The 20536-nt window shown below is 35.1% G+C and overlaps 1 protein-coding gene across 7 annotated transcripts in view; it reads left to right on the forward strand.

The window, feature by feature from the left end:
* Positions 1-20536, forward strand: part of LOC138701843 (G protein-activated inward rectifier potassium channel 3-like) — a 56560-nt gene that overhangs the window by 21281 nt on the left and 14743 nt on the right. For 4 of the 7 annotated variants that reach the window (XM_069829162.1, XM_069829168.1, XM_069829163.1 and 1 more), the window contains exons 2-4: positions 393-777; positions 16164-16529; positions 17993-18465. In XM_069829162.1, the coding sequence (XP_069685263.1) occupies positions 494-777; positions 16164-16529; positions 17993-18465 (1123 nt within the window). In that variant the 5' untranslated portion in view covers positions 393-493. The remainder of the gene's footprint in view (positions 1-392; positions 778-16163; positions 16530-17992; positions 18466-20536) is intronic. The other 3 variants (XM_069829166.1, XM_069829167.1, XM_069829165.1) reach the window with 2 other exon arrangements.

Consider the following 20536-nt stretch of genomic DNA (forward strand, 5'->3'; position numbering starts at 1 on the left):
ATTTTAATTAGTACATGTATTAAGTAATTATGTGGCTCAAAATATGTAACTTATCAGTATTAGGCTTATATTTAAAGTAAGAAATGTTGAACATGGTAAATGTTCTTTCATAATGTTTTATTACCTTAAAAATTTACTGTAAAGTTAAACTTTGAGCAAATTCCTTAAAACGATTACTTTTTGAATAGTGATCTTTGGAAATTCTAGATGAGTCTGAACTAAGCAGTGAAAAGTACAATCAAAATTTAATAATGCTGTAAAAATATTGTTTGTACGCTTAAAGCATTTCATTCTATTTCTTGCCGTTATATGCCAGTACGATAAATAAGAATGTAGACTCGAGTGCAATCCAGAAACAAACGCAATATTATCCTTTTATTTGGCTGAATCAGCTGTTGAACTTGGCATACAAGAAGAACAATTCCTAGCAAGGAGGTGCTGAACAAGACTTCCAGGGAATATAGCTGAAATCTTCCGACCGAGACTACATCCCATGCACAGCTTCAGTAACATGTCAGACTCGACCTATGTGATAGGAATGGAAGACGTCGAGAGTAGTAGGAACGCGCCGTCCATCAGCAGTGACAGGAATAATAATGGGGGTGTGAACCATGTCTCAGTGGACTCTTCCTCCTTGAGAACCCCGGTGGACTCCATGCTGGGGGACGACCACCACCAGCTACTGGGTGAGCGCCCCTCTACAGTTCCTCTCATCCTGAGTTCTTCGTGGGGAGGTCGTCCTCGTAACCAGAGCTCCAAGTCCAGTTCAACAAGAAGGTACAGCACACTGTTGATTGTCCTGTCGTCTTTGCCAGTGGTGTTAGGATTGTTCCTCCTCCGCTCCCTGCTTTGATGTTTAGTATAATCACGCATATTCCTACTCTACATCTCTTAAGGAACAAAATGCTTACTGTGTTGTATTTCACTGTGGAAAAAAGAGAAACTTTTAGTTAATCGTTACAACTACCGCTGTATTGAAAGCATATTAATCGTGCATGTTCCACGGCAGAAAATGGCTGTGAAGCAATATTCGTTTCCATTTTATTATTTCTTAACGATTTCCCCTTACCGTTATATCACAATCTGACTGAATTTAATTAACTTTCGTAGCTTGATATTTTTGTTAAGTAAAGAACTAGTGCGTGTACTAAAGATAGCAATGTATTTTTCTCTGTAATTCAACATAAAGATACCAAAATTGAGGATCCATAAGTACTTGATTCTTCTCTATGAACGAATTAAAAGAACTCTAGAATTGAAACTAATCCAAAAAGTTTAACTAAAGGCAATTATTTAAAAAATATATTATTCGATTTAAGTAAATAAGTACATATAGAAATATAACTTAACAAAGTTGAACGGGAAAATTGTGTTACATTTCAAAATTGACTAATTTATTACATGTATATATTGTATAATATCGTCGTTGTTCCTGCAATAGCTCCTATGTGCAAAATATAAAATTTTTCAGTAGGAGGAAAAAATATATTTATTCATTCTATGGCAGTGGTACATAGGAGATTGTGAATTCTTACATTTTCGAAAGAAAGAAATATAATTACCTATAGGAGATTTTATTTGCTGTATTACTATTTAAGTTATTTAAGGGGAGGCAGAGGTGAAATTTTCGAACAACTGAAGAAAAAATTAAAATTTGGTTTTTTCCATTTTTATTATCTTTATTTTGATATTCCGATGTTAGTTTTTGATTTTGTGCCCTTAAAAATATGAAATTAAAACCAAGATAACTGTATTACTATATTATTCCCATAATAAACTAATACTTATTATTTATATACCTTCTCTGAACATATAAATAAAAAGAAATATTGTAAATTTCTTACAATATGGTGCATGGAACATTTTATATCAAACGATATAAAGTTTTATAAAATTATTAATATTTACAGAACATTGTACTTAGAAAGTTGAAACTTGGTATGTCCATTACTAATAACATACTTAGTATCCATGATCAATTTCAAACAAATCGGATAAATTTTGTGGATTTTTAAATATTCACTTCTGCCTCCCCTTAATAGAGCAAAAATCTGAAAATCGATAAATAGGCTATGTCACATAGGAGTTATTGTAGGAACAACGATGATATACTGTGTATGCATGCGACAATACAATACAGATTCTTTTCTTCTACTTTTTTTCCTTGATAAGTCGCTTGTAGCTAGTTTCGATTAATGTTACAGATAAAGCCTACAGAGCCAAGAAGTCTTTAATATAACACTAGTGCTGTTAGTTGTATACACAAATGTAACACTGTTGAGAAGAAATAAAAACTACAGACAATAATATACCTGATCTGAAGATAAGAGAGAACATTGTCGCTATCTGGTATGACTTTGATACAACTGGCGATATTATTCACAGCTAAATACCACTGCTATCGAGTTAACGCAACTATTTAATTAATAGTAATAGGAGAGAAAGTACAGGAATAACAAATCGTTTGTAGTTTTCCCCTTCCCCTCTGTGGCATGTTAATTTCTGTATGTTCAAGACATATCTACACCGTGTAGTGTATAGTTTCTAGTAGCATTCTCACCTCACCTTTCAGCAAAATAACTATTTGTATTCTTCCATTCTAACTTCCTTTAATTGAGATGTACTATTAACATAGCTGTTTAATCTCTAACTCTTAGGTTTATCACTGTTTTGTAAACTGTAGTTGGATTTGTTTATGACTCGTTAATTATAGAACTTTAACTATCTTCTTATTTTATAACTGTGTTTCTTACATCAGAATATTACAGATTTCATCAGCAATACACATTCTATAGAATGTGTTGATATTTCAAATATTAAAACGTGCATTCCTTATTTTAATATTTATTTCTCCTTCTAAGTCATTTTTCTCTTTCTTTCTTATTCTACCAAACACATAAAAAAATTAGTTAGCTTAATATTTTTAGTAACATGGTAATATCCAACCTTATCATACTTACTGATGATTCTGAATAGATGACAGATAAGTTGAGTAAGAAGTAATGAAAATGGATACGAAATTATTCTTTTTATTCAAATATGCCATTACATTCTGAAGATAGTGGAACAATTCATAAATCATTCTTATTATGGCAATTACAGTATTTCTGAGATAGATCGTTAAAAATCTTAAGAAGAGTGTATTCTTTCATCTCATTACAGTATTTTAGGATAAAATTGTAAAATGAAACTCATTCCTTAGTGTTGTCGATGTAGTGTCTTGTGTTGTCTTAAATGAACTCCGATGTCACGTCAACCCTACGTCATGAAGTCTTTTAATGTGTATATGTGTGCGCAGAATCAACTCTTAAGAAACTGGCAGAGAAATAGTAAAATCGTAAAATATTTGGATAGAGTAAAATTTATCGACTTGGTGTTAGTCTGCCAGTAATAGGTTTATAGAGAAGTTCGTAAACATTTTTACTGACAGAATATTCAAATAAATTGTATAAATATGCCGCGATTCTTTCGAAATCGGGAAATCTCCTACAACTTAAAATTCAATTCAAATCCCGGTAGATCCAAATGAAATTTGTGGTTGACAAACACGATGTTTGATTGTAGGTTTATGCGGGGCACTCCCATTTCCCCTACCGGCATTATATCATTGCTTCATTAATCATCATAGTGCTGTATAGTTCGCCTCCCATGGTATACCAAGGGCAACGCCTAATGGCGGCTAAAAGAACTACAGCTTCGTCGCATCGCACAGTAGGTTGGGACGCTTTGGTGAATGACGTAACTCAAGTGCCTGCCATTATAAAAAAAATATTACAAGATCTTTCTTATTAATAAGAGATACTGAGAAGGTAAAAAAGAACTCTTCGTTGTACTTATTTGAAGTTTATTTGATTCCTTAAGTGGATTATTATAATTAAAATCTCAAAACTTATCACAGCCTTCTTACAAATATCCTATTATTTGAATAATAATATTTACGTCCACCGCTGTGAAGAAATTATTAGCATATTTGATCATGAGATTCGGGTCGGGATTCAAATCCCGGTTGGGACAAGTTGCCTGATTGAGATTTTTTCCAGGGTTTTCCCTCAACCTACTTAGAGCAAAATGCTGGGTGACTTTCGGCAATAGGTGATTTATGTGCAAAATCTTAAAGTTGATTACAGCCGAAATTGAAGGAAATAATTTTGATAATTTTTAGATTGTTTTTTTCTCTCTCTCAAATTGATCCGTTCAGGCAGGCAGTTCGTATAAAACTTTGTAAAATGCTTCCTTCTGTTCCTTCTTCCATCGATGAAGCCTTATAACATGCTTCTGTCGAAAATGTAGTTACACATATTGGAGAATAATTTTCTTATGTGGACAGCAACAGAAAAATGCTCTAAACAAATCTATCTTTCTCATGAATAATGAATGAATCATTGTTTGGCTGACATTACTTTTGATTATGCTCCCAATGATTTCTATCAAATGTATACCATACATTAGTGTGTTAATATTTCCAATATTCCTGTAATTACTAGTTTTTTTTTTTTTTTTGCCAAATGCTAATACCCAAACATATAACAATATGTGGTGCTTCCTGAAGAAATTATGTCCCCAAATATTGGAAAGCAGTTAATCATTTCAAAGCTTTTGTTACATTATGAAATAACATCACAAAGTGCTACCAAAATTAATTTTCTTAATTTTCCCAGTGTTAAGATTACAGAGTGTAAATTTCACTTAGGACAAAGTTGGCTTAGCAAAATTAAAGGAAACAGTATATCAAACCAGGTGCCCTGAAACAAATCATTTGAAATTCAGAAGTGGTTAAAAATTTATATTGTTGGTATTTCATATTTACCAGCATCAGAGGCAAAACTAATATGGGGTTCCCTCTTGTCAGTGACTGTTTTGAATTTTCTCATTATATTCTGGAAAATTATTTTGAAACATCAACTTTCCTTTCCCCCTGAATTATAGGCTGAAGCACCGCAATTTCGAACTGTACGAAGTACAGACGCGGCAGAATGTCAGCACAATGGACTGCAGCAAGAATTTTATAAGATATATCCACCTATATAATAAAAACATAGACTACATGTGAGGTACTAAAAATGAGTGAAATAGAAACGGAAACGACAGTAAAAAAAGCGGAGTGGACAAACATGTAGGTAAGGAAATATTCACTTTGAATCAGTATGAACAATACACTTCGAAAGAGATATCCCATATAGGCCTACAGTACTTGAGGAGCATGGGTATCAAGAATAAGTGAGCACAGATTCAAATTTTCATTACAGTGTTGCCATGCGACAAAATGAAAAGTATTTATGTGCTGAAAGAAAACAAAATAAAGTGCCTCGAAATAACCAGCGGCAATTTTTCTTTTATTATACTTTTAAGCCAAATACAGTGCATTTCAACCTTCTGCGTTTTTAGCTAGTTCCTTGGCACACAATTTTCATTCATAGAAACTTTCACATGTATGTATTATTATACATGAGCCAGTCCATTAAGGCTCTCCTATCCTGAAGTACGTTTTCTTAGTGATGAAAGTGACTTCATAGGAGTAGCCTACGAGTAGTTGTAGGGAAAGTTGCCATTATTGTGAACAGATTGAGTATTAATCGGAAGTAAATCACTGTTGCAATGTTTTAGAGCTTCAACAGCGGTTTTTTTTTTCTGAAAGGCTCTTTGGGAGGTGATGTTTAATTACCCCAAAACCCATCTTTGCTGCGCCAGTGTACATGTGCATTCTATATTCTTTATTATATATTTCAAATAGAAAATAAAGTAGCCAATAAACGTGAATATCATCTCGCAACATAATAGAAGAACTGAGTTGCTGCGAAACGAGTAAATCCTACAATGAGAAAGAATGTGTTACTTTCGTGACATTCATTTTTTGCGGATGTAAAGTATTGCAAGTAGCAATAAAGAGTAGATGGAGATCATGACTAGTGAATGAGGACACTCTGATGCCAAATGAATTAAAGTTTCTAACTTTAGATGCTCCCATTTGGGTGAGTCCGATCGTAACCTAAATTCTTCTTTTACAACTCCGTCTTCTTTTATTGACATTGTAAGTTTACCATTTAGAACCACACGTAGAACTACTGAAGGAGACTGGTTGCCGGATCTCTGCTCTGATGACATCTTCCGGTGCACTACAGACTGTTCTAAAAATATATATACACAACGATTATTTATTCGCGTCGTTGTTGTTTAGTCAATTGTCCGAAGACAGATCTGAACCTCACAAGTCATACCAAGAAGACACTAGTTATGAGACAACTAGGCCAGGAGATAATGGGATAGGGTGGCCAGTTCCTTTCCTCTTCTATTGCATACATCGTCGACTAGCTATCTGTTACACTAGTCAGACTTCAGATACATACAAACAATTGTTCTTCTTCTGATAATAGATGTATGTATCAGCCAGAACCTCAATCAGAGAATTTTATTTACGTAGTAGTACGTAATATGTTTTTCTCTTGATAATTCGGTACAAATGTACACTGCAACGGCACTGTCTCATTTGAATTATCATGTTCTTAATAATAATTTTTTTAGAATTTAAACATAATAGTTTTGTAAATGCATACAAAAATGTACGTAGTTTACTGCTATCCGAAATTAGACACTGGTACCTATTATTTTGCATATAAATGTTCGTATCATATTAATAAATTACAAGACTTCAAAGCAATGAAATTTTGACTACCCACTATCTTGCTATTTTAAGAGGGATAAAATAACTTTTAAAGGATAAAAAATTATCCTGTATATCTACTTATATAAAATAAGATACATAGTGAAATTGTGATGGCCTAGGTTGCATTAGAGTTTTTCTAGGGGGTCTTTTGTTACTCCACCAAGGGTACGGCATCTATAATATTCCGTCACTTTTGCATTTCATCAACGTTTCTTCGTTCACCGGTCGGTAACGTGTGGAGAGGGTGCTGCAGAGGGCATGTGAGGTTGACTGCATATTATAGAGACATAGATCCTTGGATAGAAAGCGGACCTTAGCGGTATCGGTCGATGTGGGTGAGAATGCTTCTACCTTTGTAGATTAGTAATGGTCGCAGTGTTGGGAAGTCATGTTCACCCTTTTAAAATATGAAACATAACCAGATTTTGGTATGCTATTTATGAAACTCATATAAACCAATATGTTCGGGATGATGACTATAATGTCAGGATAATTGACATAATGGTAAACTGCTCAAAGAAATATCATTCGGAAATGTAAAATCGTAAATATTGTTAATTAAAGAGAAATATAAAAAGACACCATTTTAAAGGTGATTTTACTGCATAGAACCACTACAAACAATATAATGTAGGCCCTGAATTGGCTACGTTGACTGAGTAGACAGACTTGCAGCCTGTGACGCAGGCGGTTCGGATTCGAGTCCCGGGCAGGCTTGGGGATTTTCATTGAAAAATTCACAGCGACACTTGTGGCGGACAAGATCGCAGTTGGGTTTTTTCTCGGGTTCTCTCGTTTTCCAATATTAGGCATCTACATCACTCCGTCAACATTTCTCCATTCGTCACCATTCCATATCATTCCCCCAACCCCGGCTGGCCAGGGATGAAGGGGGCTGCCTGCTCGAAACGTGGATACGCACGAACCTTAGTGTAGTCAGCCGGTGTGGTTTGGGAATGCGCCTAGCTTTAGAGTTAGTGCAATAGATCTTGAAAGGTTGCAGTGCTGGGTCGTAGTGCCCCCCTCCCGAAATTGTATTCCATTTCAAGCACTAAATTGATGTTTTCCTCTATTACAGATTATATGGTTGGTTTTTCTACATTTTTGTCTATACTTCATTGATTTCAAACTAGAAAATAGAAAGTATTTTCGAATTAAGCCAATAGTAGTAACACTGATAAGAGAAGTTGAAAGGAAGAAATGTAAAATAAAAACGTACGCGCAATATTGCTTTTTACAAAGGATCTCGGGGGCAATATAAAATAGCTACCGAACTCGTAAGATTGTCGGCCACATTTCTCACTCTGAGCTACGTCATCCCACGGAGTTACTGTAAAGATCTTTTTAAAAAAATGAGCGGGAATAAGAATTAAGGTATATTTCAGTGTAAATTTTACATGTTTTACCACACAATTTACACAGTAATTTATCAATAATTACTTAATAGAAATGTTTGTTAAATTTCAGATCTTTGCATACCTGTATGTAGTTCGTCATCATCATCAGCATCATGGATTAAGCCTTATAAGGCTCGTTCCGGTCTCATTTTTTTTAACACTGTTGAGCCCATCTTGTTTTCTGTCTACCAACATTTCTTCTACCTATTGGGTTATAGTTCATCATCAGTTTTGGTATGCGGTCTACTTCCATTCTTTGTATATGTTGTTTCCAATCGTTTTTATATTGTTTTATTCTGTCTATTAATTTAAAAATGCTTAGTTCCCTCCTTATATCATCACTTCTTTTCCTATCCAATAAGGTGTAACCTGCTACAGATCTTAGAAATTTCATCTCTGCTGCTTCTATTCTTCTTTCTTCTTTTTTAGTCAGGATCCAAAATTCAGACCCATAAAGCAACATTGGCACTGCCATTACCTTATAAAATTTAATTTTTGTTTCTTTCCTAGTACTTTTTAGGGATCTATTAATGACACCGCATACATAGCTGAATTTATTAATCTTGTTTTGAATATCTTCATTCTTCATATAAGAAATGTTGCACCCAAGATAATTGAAACAATTTATCTGTTCAATAATTTTTCCTTCCAAGACAATTTTGGCTCTTAATGTATCTGCTCCTCTAAATGCTAAAACTTTTGTTTTATTAATTGAAATGTTTAAGCTAAAACTTTTACTTATATTATTTAATTGGAATAGAGCCCTCTGTGCCCCATTTTCAGAACTGGATATTAAAACTTGGTCGTCCGCAAAGAGCAATGTATCTACGAATATATTTTTTTTAATTTTAAAATGTTCATTTAAATCCATCTGCCAATCCATTACGATTTTGTCAATATAAATATTAAAAAGTGACGGTGAAAGTGGACACCCTTGTCTTACTCCTTTATTTATTGTTGCTGCTGTATTCTTTCTTTCCATTGATGTTCCAATTACAATTTTATTTTGAACGTATAAACTTTTAATTGCTGATATTAAATGTTGTGGAATACCTTTCTCTTTCATTATGATCCATAGCTTGTTTCTGCAAACATTGTCAAATGCTTTTTCATAATCCACAAAAATCATGTATGTTGGTAGATTATGTTCTCTATGTTTCTCTATTATTTGATTTATGGAGAATATACAATCGGCACAAGATCTTCCTTTCCTAAATCCATTTTGACTTTCTGAAAGCATGTTTTCTATTATGATATTAAGTCGAGCTTTTAATATTGACGCATATATTTTATAGCATGTATTCAAAATGCTTATTCCTCTATAATTAGAGCAATTTTTCTTATCTCCTTTCTTATATATTGGACATATTTTCCCTACTCTCCATTCTTCTGGTATGTGTCCGTATTTCCAACATATGTTCATCAAATCTAATACTCTGTATTTCAGTGGTAATGAAGCATATTTTATTAATTCACTATTGATATTATCTGTTCCTGGGGATTTTTTATTTTTAAAATTGTTAAGGGCTAATAATAATTCATCAAAAGTAATAGGATCTACGTTTTCATCTATTTGTGTTAAAATTTCTTCTTCTGTTTCTTCCTTTTCTGTCCAAAGATCCTGATAATATTGTAGCCATGTTTCTTCTGGTATCAGATTTAGTTGTAGATTATCTCTTTCTTTCTTACATAGATGAGTTAAAATTTTATAAGCTTTATCCTGTCTGCCATGAATATCATATTCTATATCATTTATATATTTATCCCAGGAGTTTCTTTTTATTTTCCTAACTTCTCTACGGACAATTGCACATTTATGTTTATAGTCAATTAAATTGTCGTTGGTTTTTTGATTAAGATATTTTATGTATGCATCTTTTTTCATTTTGGTCAGGTTTGCCATATCCTCATTCCATATTTTTAGTCCTCTTCGTTTGTAATTTTTCTTCCTTGTTCCTAGCGCTTCTGTTGCTGCTCGTATTATTATTTCTTTTATTTCTGTCCATTCCTGATTTATATTATTGTTTATGGGCGACTTTGTTAAATATAGATTTAGTCGATTTTGATATAACTGTCTAATTGATTCTTCTTGTAATAAATGAATTTTAAACATTTCCGGAATCTCTTTGTATGTTTTGGTACTACTTATATTTCTTTTCCATCTAGATGGAATAGCTAATTTTGAAATTAGTAAGTAATGGTCTGAGTTTATGTCACAACCTCTAAAAACTCTTGTGTCTAGAACTAATTTTGAGCATTTTGTATTTACTAGGGTATAATCTATTATACTCCTGTAGCCTCTTGCACTCCAAGTATATTTGTGTACATCTTTGTGGGGGAAAAATGAATTTGTTATTTTTAAGCTATTAAAATTTGCAAAATTGATTAAAAGTTTTCCATTGTTATTTAATGTTCTTTCTCCGTGTTTACCCATTACGTTCTGTATGGGTTTATTTCCAATTCGTGCATTTAGGTCTCCCGCTATTACTAAATAATCGTTGGGATTTATATTGTTAACTACTGTCTGGAGATCTTCATAGAATTCTGCAGCTTCTTCTGGCCTACCTTCTTCTGGACTATATACCCCTACTATTGTGATGTATCCTCGTACTACTTTTAGACGTAGTTTTATAATTCTTTCATTTATAAATTCATAGTTATCAATTCTATTTCTCCAGTTTCTCTTAATCAATATTGTTATTCCCGCTGAAGCTCTTTTTTCTTGTGGTACTCCATGATAAATTATAAAATATCTTTCTAACTCGTAAGAACCTTTAAGTTTCTTTTTTGTTTCTGGTATAACAGCAATATCTACCTTCATATTCTCAAGTTCTTTCTCCAGTTCTGTTTCTTTGTTTGTGATTCCTCTAGGGTTCCAAGTTCCAATCTTTATTACTTCCGATCTTCCTAATGCGTTATCCCTTTTCCTAGCCGTAGTCGTCAACAAATGAGCAGCCGTGTTATCCTTTCTGAGACATTTAGTAGTGAAGATGTCCCCTGGGTATGTTACTAGCATCCCGCAGGGTAAGATGATAGATGGGGCTGCCATCTTTAGGATAATCATCGTATCCTCCAATTGTATTACCCCCAAGTGGAGGGTTGCCTCTTCCGCTCTAATAGGACCGTTGAGAACTTTCTCCCTGTATCCCCGGAGATGGGTCTTCACTTTATTCCCTGAAGAATGGGTGCCTCTTCCGCATACAAGTATCCGTTGAGGTCTTCACACTTAACCCTGTGCTGGGGACGTTTCCATCGGTGGCAGTCGCCCAATATGGGTCAGTCACTGCTCGATGTGAGTTACCTTCGCTTCCCTCACCTCTTACCTGCAGGCGAGCTAGTTAAGAAGCTAGACTCCCCCCGGAGGTCATCTGGATCATTGGTACTGAGCACCTCCACCACGACAAGGTGGTAACTCCTGGGGTGATGTAGTTCGTAATTAAATTAATCATATTTAATTAAATAGCCCTAAGTATTATTACATTTTTGTTAATTCTTTGCTAATGAATTACTTATTATTTTCTCAATTTCCTTTATTTTTATAATAACATATTGGTGCCGATATCTACCGGGTGATTCAGTAAAAAATCATAAAAATTAAACAAAAAATAGACGATGTTCTACTGAATATTTTGAGATATGGAACTTCGGATCTGCGAAGTCAGATGAAGGTGACCAAATCAATTTCGCTGTAAATATCTGGGTCGGCGTTGTAGACTACAAGACCATCTCATTAGGCTATATCTCCTACCTGTCCGTCTGAAAGGTCATATTACATGTACTTGCTGTTCGTGCAAAAGAGTTTTGCCTGAATTGTTGGAGAACGTACTTCCTAGTCTTTGCTGTCCGTGAGAGGATGTGGCTTTCGCACAGCGAAGCACCGCCTCATTTCAGTTTAGATGCCTGCAACGATTATTTCCTGTGATATCTAAAATCACTTGTTTATAAGAACTTGATAAATACGGACATAGAATTAATCGCCAGGAATGTAGACGCCTGTGATGTGATTAAAAATACTCCAGTGATATTTCAGAGTGTGGCGGAATCTCGTACGCTGAAGTCATGCTTACATTGAGGTTGGTTTCCGTCATTTTGAGCAACTGTTGTGAAATACAAAATAGTACGTTTTAATTCAGGTTTTTAAATGATATGAAAATAATTATAAAATGTAAATAATGAGTGTAAATTTAAACCAGCCATTTTCAGCCGGTGTGCCGCGAGAAAATGAAAGTAGTAAAGATTGTCGTAGTAAATTGAAAACATAAAATTGAAAAGAGTAGAAAAAAGAGTCAACATTCAGCAAACACGGCACAAATCAACATTCAATAAGCACATTCCCTTTAAAACACTCAAAATTTCCTCCTAGTTGGAAACCACTGGTTAGATTAAATTACACCTTCAGTGGTCCACCTGTTCAAAAAGGTTGAAAAACGCTTATGTAAACGACATGGAAACAGTAGTGATAGATATATTTAAGCCTATGTTTCATTCCCCAAATTTCCTACCTCAAAATGTTCAGTAGAGCATCCCGTATTTCCTGTTTAATTGTTGCACGCTTTTACTGAATGACTCTACATACACGTTTATTTTAACAAGTAAAATCACGGAGATCAAAGCCAGCGTTCTAATTAGCAGAAGTATTTATCTTGTAATAGCTGTTATTTAATACATATAACATATTGAAAATTAAACTATACGAGTACTTCAACAATTTCTTGTAACAGAAAATATTGAAATAAATTTAAGCAGTAAATAAGATCTGTTGTTAATCATTTAGTGAGATTCGTTTCAAGCATCATCTTGGAACCATCCGTAATGCTTAAACTAGACAGCTGTTACAATTATGTAACGAGCAGTGTTTTGATCTGCTCTCCAGACGCAACCTGGTAGAAACGTGACGGGCATGCTTACGCTTTATAATACGTAATGTCCGGCCATTTGCTCTTCCAATCCACATGTCCGTACGGACAAACGAACTTTGTTAAGTATACTTGATATAATGATTGCCCTAAATAAAATACAATCTGTGTTCTGTCAGTGAACCTTGAAATAACAAACTATGTTTCACGCATGTTTATTCTTTTTGTAGAGACCATATGTTTTCGTATTAGTTTTCGCTTTTAGTTATTTAATTTCGTAAAGCTACTTCAGCAAGAGATTGAGACTTAGAAGAAAACGCATTTGCCACCAATAGGACAGCCTCGAGAATACCCCACATTTTGTTAATCAAACACCTTGTGATAGAAGACTGATTAATAATTATCAGACCTACGCAGATGGTTCTCGTACACAAAGAGGAAAAGGTTAAGAAATAATAGGCTATGCTTATGTCTTCTACTCAAGTGATGTAGAAATTTTCACAGCAACAAATGTACAGCAGTGTGCAAGCCGAACCCTATGTCATTATGGAATGGGATTGAACGGAATTTACGGGAAGGGGGAATACTATGACCCAGTACTGCGACCTGTTACGATCTATTGCGCTAACTCTCAAGCTAGTCCACCGCTTTGGAGTAATGATTAGCACGACTGACAGTGAAACGAGCGGGCCCGGGTTCAAATCCTGATTGGGACAAGTTACCTCGTTGGGGGGGTTTCTCCGGAGTTTTCCCTCAACCAATTAAAGCAGAATTGCTGGGTAACTTTCGGCGTTGGATCTCGAACTCATTTCGCCATCGTTAATTTACATATCATCATCCATACCATAGCCGAGTTAAGTTCACGGTACGGCGTGCTGTATTTGTACAAGAGCGCGGCCGTTCGGCTACCCAATAATTCACAGAATAGGGGTGGTAAGCACAATAAACCTCAGGCTGCAGTGCAAGCCTCCGGGTCCCTCCTCTGTACAAGAGGAGGAAAAAGAAAACCCTCAAGCTAGGCGCATTGCCAAACCCACATCGGATGACTACACTTAGGTTCGCTGTGTATCCAGGTTTCGAACTGGCAATCCCCCTCGTCCCTAGGGCACAAGTGTCACTATGGATTTTTCAACAGTAATCTCACTAGAGAAGTTCGGACCAGGGCTAGATGCATACATTTAGGCTTGCTTTGGACCATTGTGCCCTATATATGTTGAATTCCAAATTCAACGGATGGCCTGGATGATATTCTTGAATCCGATGCTCACAGTCCTGAAAGGAGGAGGAGGTGGAATGAAACAGGAGTAACCCGAGGAAAACCTCTACAAAGTCTGCTTTATCCACCACAAATTCTACCTCGACCAGGCCAGGAATTGGATCTAGGCTATCTAGAATCTAGATTCTAGATGGAAGATCAGGGCTAGCTCGCTGTCCAACAGACGAATACAACTGACAGTTTCTTATAACCTGTTTCTGTTTCGATGAACAGCACGGAAATTCCTATATAAACATATTCAGGGAACAATACAATCTGTATTTTCCTTAAAATATAAACTCTCTTTTGATTACTGTTAATTATTGTTTTCAAACGAATTAAAAGAACTGCTTCATCAAGTCCTTATTTGTTTAATAACCATTCTCCTATTTAGTGACGTGCACCGTCATCGAGTTGCAAATATTTTCTCATTGGAACAAGAAGCTCTTCTGGTCTTTTCTCTTCATTAAGAGGAAAACGATGGTATTGGAAATTGTTTTCTTTTCTCATCTGGTCATAAGTTTTTTTTTTTTTTTTTTTTTTTTTTCCAGATTTATTGTAGGTAAGCTATCGTATTTTTTTATTCTATACTGGAGCACCACTGATTCAAGAAATGTTGTTTCTTTATGTCATGCCTCTTGGCCAGACAATAAAATTTACTCTTGAACCTCAACCTGTATTCTGATATTTATTCTTAGATTCCTAAATCTAAAGTGGCTATTTGGGATCACCTAAATTTATCCGTACATTTCCCTCTATCTGGTCACTAACAACAAGCGCTCTACGTAGTGTTTAGATTCAATTCAAATAACCAAACTTTCTTCGTACTATGCAATATATTATATGAAAGGGACAACGTGACTTAATATCTGAATCTGAATATCTGAATTGTAATTCTGAATTCTTCTTTGTAATTCTAAATAAATTCTTCTTTGTAATTCTGAGTAAATTCTGAATATATGAAGTGAGATTCTAAATTTCTGAAGAAAATAACAAACTAACAAAAAGCGTGTCATACAAAATTCGACACTGAATAACCTTTGCAGTTGAAAGTGAACGTTAACTACTAATACTACTACTACTACTACTACTACTACTACTACTACCTACCACTACCACTACCTACCACCATCACCACTACTACTACTACTACTACTACTACTACTACTACTACTACTACTACTACTACTACTACTACTACTAGCCACCGGCGTAGCTCAGTCAGCTAAGGCATTTGTCTGCCGATGAGGAGTTGCGCTCGGGCGCGGGTTCGATTCTCGCTTGGGCTGATTATCTGGTTGGTTTTTCTGAGATTTTCCCCAACCATAAGGCAAATGTCAGATAATCTATGGCGAATCCTCGGCCTCATCTCGCCAAACGTCATCTCGCTATCACCAATTTCATCGACGCTAAATAACCTCGTAGTTGATACAGCGTCGTTAAATAACCAAGTAAAAACACTACAACTACTACCATTACTATACTATTATTACATGTAAAATTGCAATGAAGACTAGAGAATTCACCCATACAAAACAAGACTGAAAAAGCTTATATAGAGCAATCTGGAAAGTGTCTGGAATATTTTCTAAATATTGTCTTTGTATAATGCAAGACAAATTATTTATTTGCTTCAGATAAGCTATACTTTGGACAATATATTTATAATTTTTATTGACGTATTTATCAGTTTTCATGTGGTTGCACTAATAAGTGTCCCATGTGTTCAAATTAAGGAAAAAGAAAGGAAGAGACAATGAACACATCAGAACGTAGTTAGCTAATTAGATTAGTAATGAGGTATTGCATTTTCATTAGAAATTGATGCTTTGACTGAAAAGATATTGCACTATTAATATACAATATTTTGTGTTCTTGAATTACTGTAATTTATGGTTTTAATTTTAAAGTTTTAATGCATATAAAAATATAAACAAGTTTATACATGGTCTATGACTATTTATAAATGTCTCAAAATAATTAATCTTTTGCAGAAGTCGGTACCGAAATGGTGGTGCAACGCGAACCAAAGTGCGACGTCGGGTGGTACTCAAATCAGGAGAATGTAATGTTCTGCAAAGTCGTGTGGCACAGCGTAGATTGCGCTATCTGCAGGATATCTTCACGACACTTGTAGACACGCAGTGGCGATGGACACTGCTTGTGTTTGCCCTCAGCTTCATCCTCAGCTGGCTTGGATTTGCCTTGATCTGGTGGCTCATTGCTTTTACACATGGCGATTTTGAACCAGGGCATTTGCCTGATGAACAAGAAGAATCTGGATGGAAGCCATGCATACATGAAATTTATACTTTCGCATCCTGTTTTCTCTTCAGTATTGAAACACAGCATACTATCGGGTAAATAATGAAATCCTATATAGGCCCTAATATGGTCTCCGTAGTAAAGTTAAGTAAAAGAAAATTCAGTGTGTTCCAAATTAATTTACTTATGAGCCCCTACATTTTATTACGAAATTCTGAATTCGATGTTGTTTAAATAATATAGGAACAAAGAGAGAAGTTTAATTGCAATGTACTACAGGGTTGTTTCCGATCTCTGATAACGAATTTGAATGACGTCATGTGCGTCAGGAATCACACCGACATCGACAGCTGAATTGCGGCGAGAGGTGACAGACCAGTAGTGAGTGATTTCATAATAAGAGTGCACGGTGTATCACAGTAGCAATGCCCAAGAAAATCGAGCCTTTTTGAGAGGGGTACATAACTCTTTCCGATGCCGAGTACAGTTACGTGAAAAACATAGGAGCCTGTAAAAAACGTGGTTTCGTTATTTCCAAGAAAGGCAACTTGTGTGTAGTCTACCTAATAAGACTGGCAAAGCTCAGATGGGATTAATTTCAGAGTGGAAAAAGCAAGCAAATCCACCCCCGTCACAAGTCGCCGCACCCCACGAGATGATACAAGTTAATTCCATTCGAGCTTTATCAATCTTATTAGCCTAAGTACACAGAAGATGCCTTTCTTGGAAATAATGAAACCTCGTTTATTGCAGCTTCTTTTATTTTCACTTAACTGCATTTGGCATCGGAAAGGGTTGTTATGTACCCTTCCCAAAAAAGCTTAATTTTCTTGGGAATTTCTGCTGCGAGTCGCCGTGCGCTCTGACTATGAGATCACTCACTACTGGTCTGTCACCTCGCGCCACAGTTTATCTGTCGTGTGACTCCCGACACACATGATGTCATTCAAATTCGTTATCAGAGATCGAAAACAACCCTGTATTTGTAATATTATACTGGTACATCGTGATAAAATATTTATCCAAGAGTGATGATTTTTAACACAAAAATATATTTTGCCCTTTGAAAAAAAGGTCACATAATTTCTATCTTTCATTCTGAATAAAGTATTTAGAAACAAGTCTAGAAAATTACGGATCATAAAAAGACTTTCATTATAACGTTATTAAATATTCATTGTTCTCGAGTTTTAAAAACTATCACGCGGAAATTATAAATTGAAAGGGTGAGAATGACGCAAAAACAAAAGTTTACAGGAGAGCGTATTGAACTTTAAGAGTCCAGTGCTATTAAGTGCGGTATCATAAATTCTTCAATGTGTATTTCTATTATTTGTTAAGTAAATGCTATAATATTTTATTAGTAGCTCTCCATATGTGTAAGAAATGAACTCTAAAAAAATCGTTTTTGTTAAAAGTGTGGCTTTGGACTATCTCATTCTCACCCCTTCAGTTATTTTAAATTCCTCAGATATTATTAGATGCTTTCTGTACCAACATTTTCAATATGATAATATTTCAATTCAATTGCAAATAACTGATATGTTAATGGTTACAGGTATGGTTCACGGTCAACTTCAGAGGAATGTCCTGAAGCCATATTTGTCATGTGTTTACAAAGCATCACAGGCGTCATGATTCAAGCCTTCATGGTGGGCATTGTGTTTGCTAAAATGTCACGTCCAAAACAACGTGCCCAGACCCTACTATTCAGTCGCAATGCTGTTGTATGTTTACGAGACGGAGATTTGTGTCTCATGTTCCGTGTGGGAGATATGCGCAAATCGCATATTATTGGTGCCACAGTGAGAGCACAGCTAATTCGTACTCGAACTACAAAGGAAGGAGAACTTCTTTACCAGCACCAAGCAGAACTAAATGTAGGCACTGATGGTGGAACTAACAGCCTCTTCTTTATATGGCCAATGACTGTTGTACATAGAATTGACAGTGACAGCCCACTGTATAACATATCAGCTAGTGATATTATTGATCGTGAATCTCGCTTTGAAATCGTCGTTATTCTAGAAGGTAAGTATAAATTGTAAACTATATCACACAAATCAAGGTTTAAAAAACTATTTCCTTTTGCAATGAATATGAGACACTCGCATGAAAATGTATTTTTTTTTATCTAAAAGAATGATTGCATTATTTTATAGCTGCTGTGCCTTTCATTAGACACTGTGCTACTATATATATATATATATATATATATATATATATATATATATATATATATATATATATATATATATACCGGTACACACACAAATACAAGATAACCCATATAAAGTATTAAAGTTAATGTCCCTTAATAAGTTCTTACATGTTACTGGAGGTTACTTTGAGCGCTTAATAAATTAATTCAAAGTAATAGTTAATTGTTATTAGTATCTTTACTTACGGTACTATACCTAATTTCAAACACGCTGTGACTTCTTAATATCTCACTTTAAAAGACCTCACTTAAAAAATGTTTCAAACAAAAGTTGACATATTTATTGAGGAGAACCAGAATATATATAAACAGCACTCCATTCAAAATATCATGAGTCAATCTGAAAGACCCTCTAATGAGATTCGAAAAATTAGAATTTAGTTTTATTCATCCATTTAAGAGAAACTAACTTTAGACTTTATGTGGGTCACTCTGTATGTATGTGTATATATATATATATATATATATATATATATATATATATATATATATATATACTATGTATGTAGTATACAGAATGAACCGTAAGTAATGTCATTAATGTCAGGGGGTATTCTTTGAGATATTTCAAACAATAAAGTTCAATACAATTTTGCTTGTTTTGCTTCCTTTTCGAGATAAAAATTCGTGGGTGCAAGGACTCGTAAGACCATAGTGCTTAGTTCGGCATAAACGATCGATTTTGCACTGCCTTATAAAAATAAAAAAATGTTTAATAAGTGGTAAAAAATTAAATATTACGTACTTTCCCGGTCTACAAGGACTGTGAAATTTGCCTGTGAAATAAACTTTTATATATATAAATTAGTGTGACAATAATACAAGTCGGTTTATTGACAATTAAAATTTTAATGTCCCTCTTACAGAGAAAATATTCAATTCGCACCCTGTTGGTGTATCACGAATAAATACACAGCCTATGATTATGATAGATATCTTGCAATACTAGGAGAAAAGTAGAACCGCAACAATATTGTTAACAAATGAGTTCCAGTTGCAACACTAATACAGTGTAGTGGTGTGCAATTATATGATTAGTCTGTAAATTTTGTAGGTGGATTATGGTAATGCTAAATTATGAAAACACTGTTGATGAGTTACTAGCAATCCAGTTTCTCTCGATTACTAAAGGTCATTCTAATACAAATTGTAATTCTATTTTGCTTTACAATCGATGTATGAGTATAAAATTGTATTATTTTAATGTCTTGTGCTATAGATATTTTACGTCGGTGACCTATCTCAAGTTGCTTGTCTAGGATCCCTCTATACTCAGCGAAAATATTTCGATGTTGTTCATTAACATGCTCTGTCTGTCTCTCTCTCTCTCTCTCTCTCTCTCTCTCTCTCTCTCTGTGTGTGTGTGTGTGTGTGTGTGTGTGTGTGTGTGTGTGTGTGTGTGTGTGTGTGTGTGTGTGTGTGTGTGTGTGTGTGTGTGTGTGTGTGTGTGTGTGTGTGTGTGTGTGTGTGTGTGTGTGTGTGTGTGTGTGTGTGTGTGTGTGTGTGTGTGTGTGTGTGTGTGTGTGTGTGTGTGTGTGTGTGTGTGTGTGTGTGTGTGTGTGTGTGTGTGTGTGTGTGTGTGTGTGTGTGTGTGTGTGTGTGTGTGTGTGTGTGTGTGTGTGTGTGTGTGTGTGTGTGTGTGTGTGTGTGTGTGTGTGTGTGTGTGTGTGTGTGTGTGTGTGTGTGTGTGTGTGTGTGTGTGTGTGTGTGTGTGTGTGTGTGTGTGTGTGTGTGTGTGTGTGTGTGTGTGTGTGTGTGTGTGTGTGTGTGTGTGTGTGTGTGTGTGTGTGTGTGTGTGTGTGTGTGTGTGTGTGTGTGTGTGTGTGTGTGTGTGTGTGTGTGTGTGTGTGTGTGTGTGTGTGTGTGTGTGTGTGTGTGTGT

The sequence above is a fragment of the Periplaneta americana genome, chromosome 6, assembly GCF_040183065.1.
Source record: "Periplaneta americana isolate PAMFEO1 chromosome 6, P.americana_PAMFEO1_priV1, whole genome shotgun sequence".
Lineage (NCBI taxonomy): Eukaryota > Metazoa > Arthropoda > Insecta > Blattodea > Blattidae > Periplaneta > Periplaneta americana.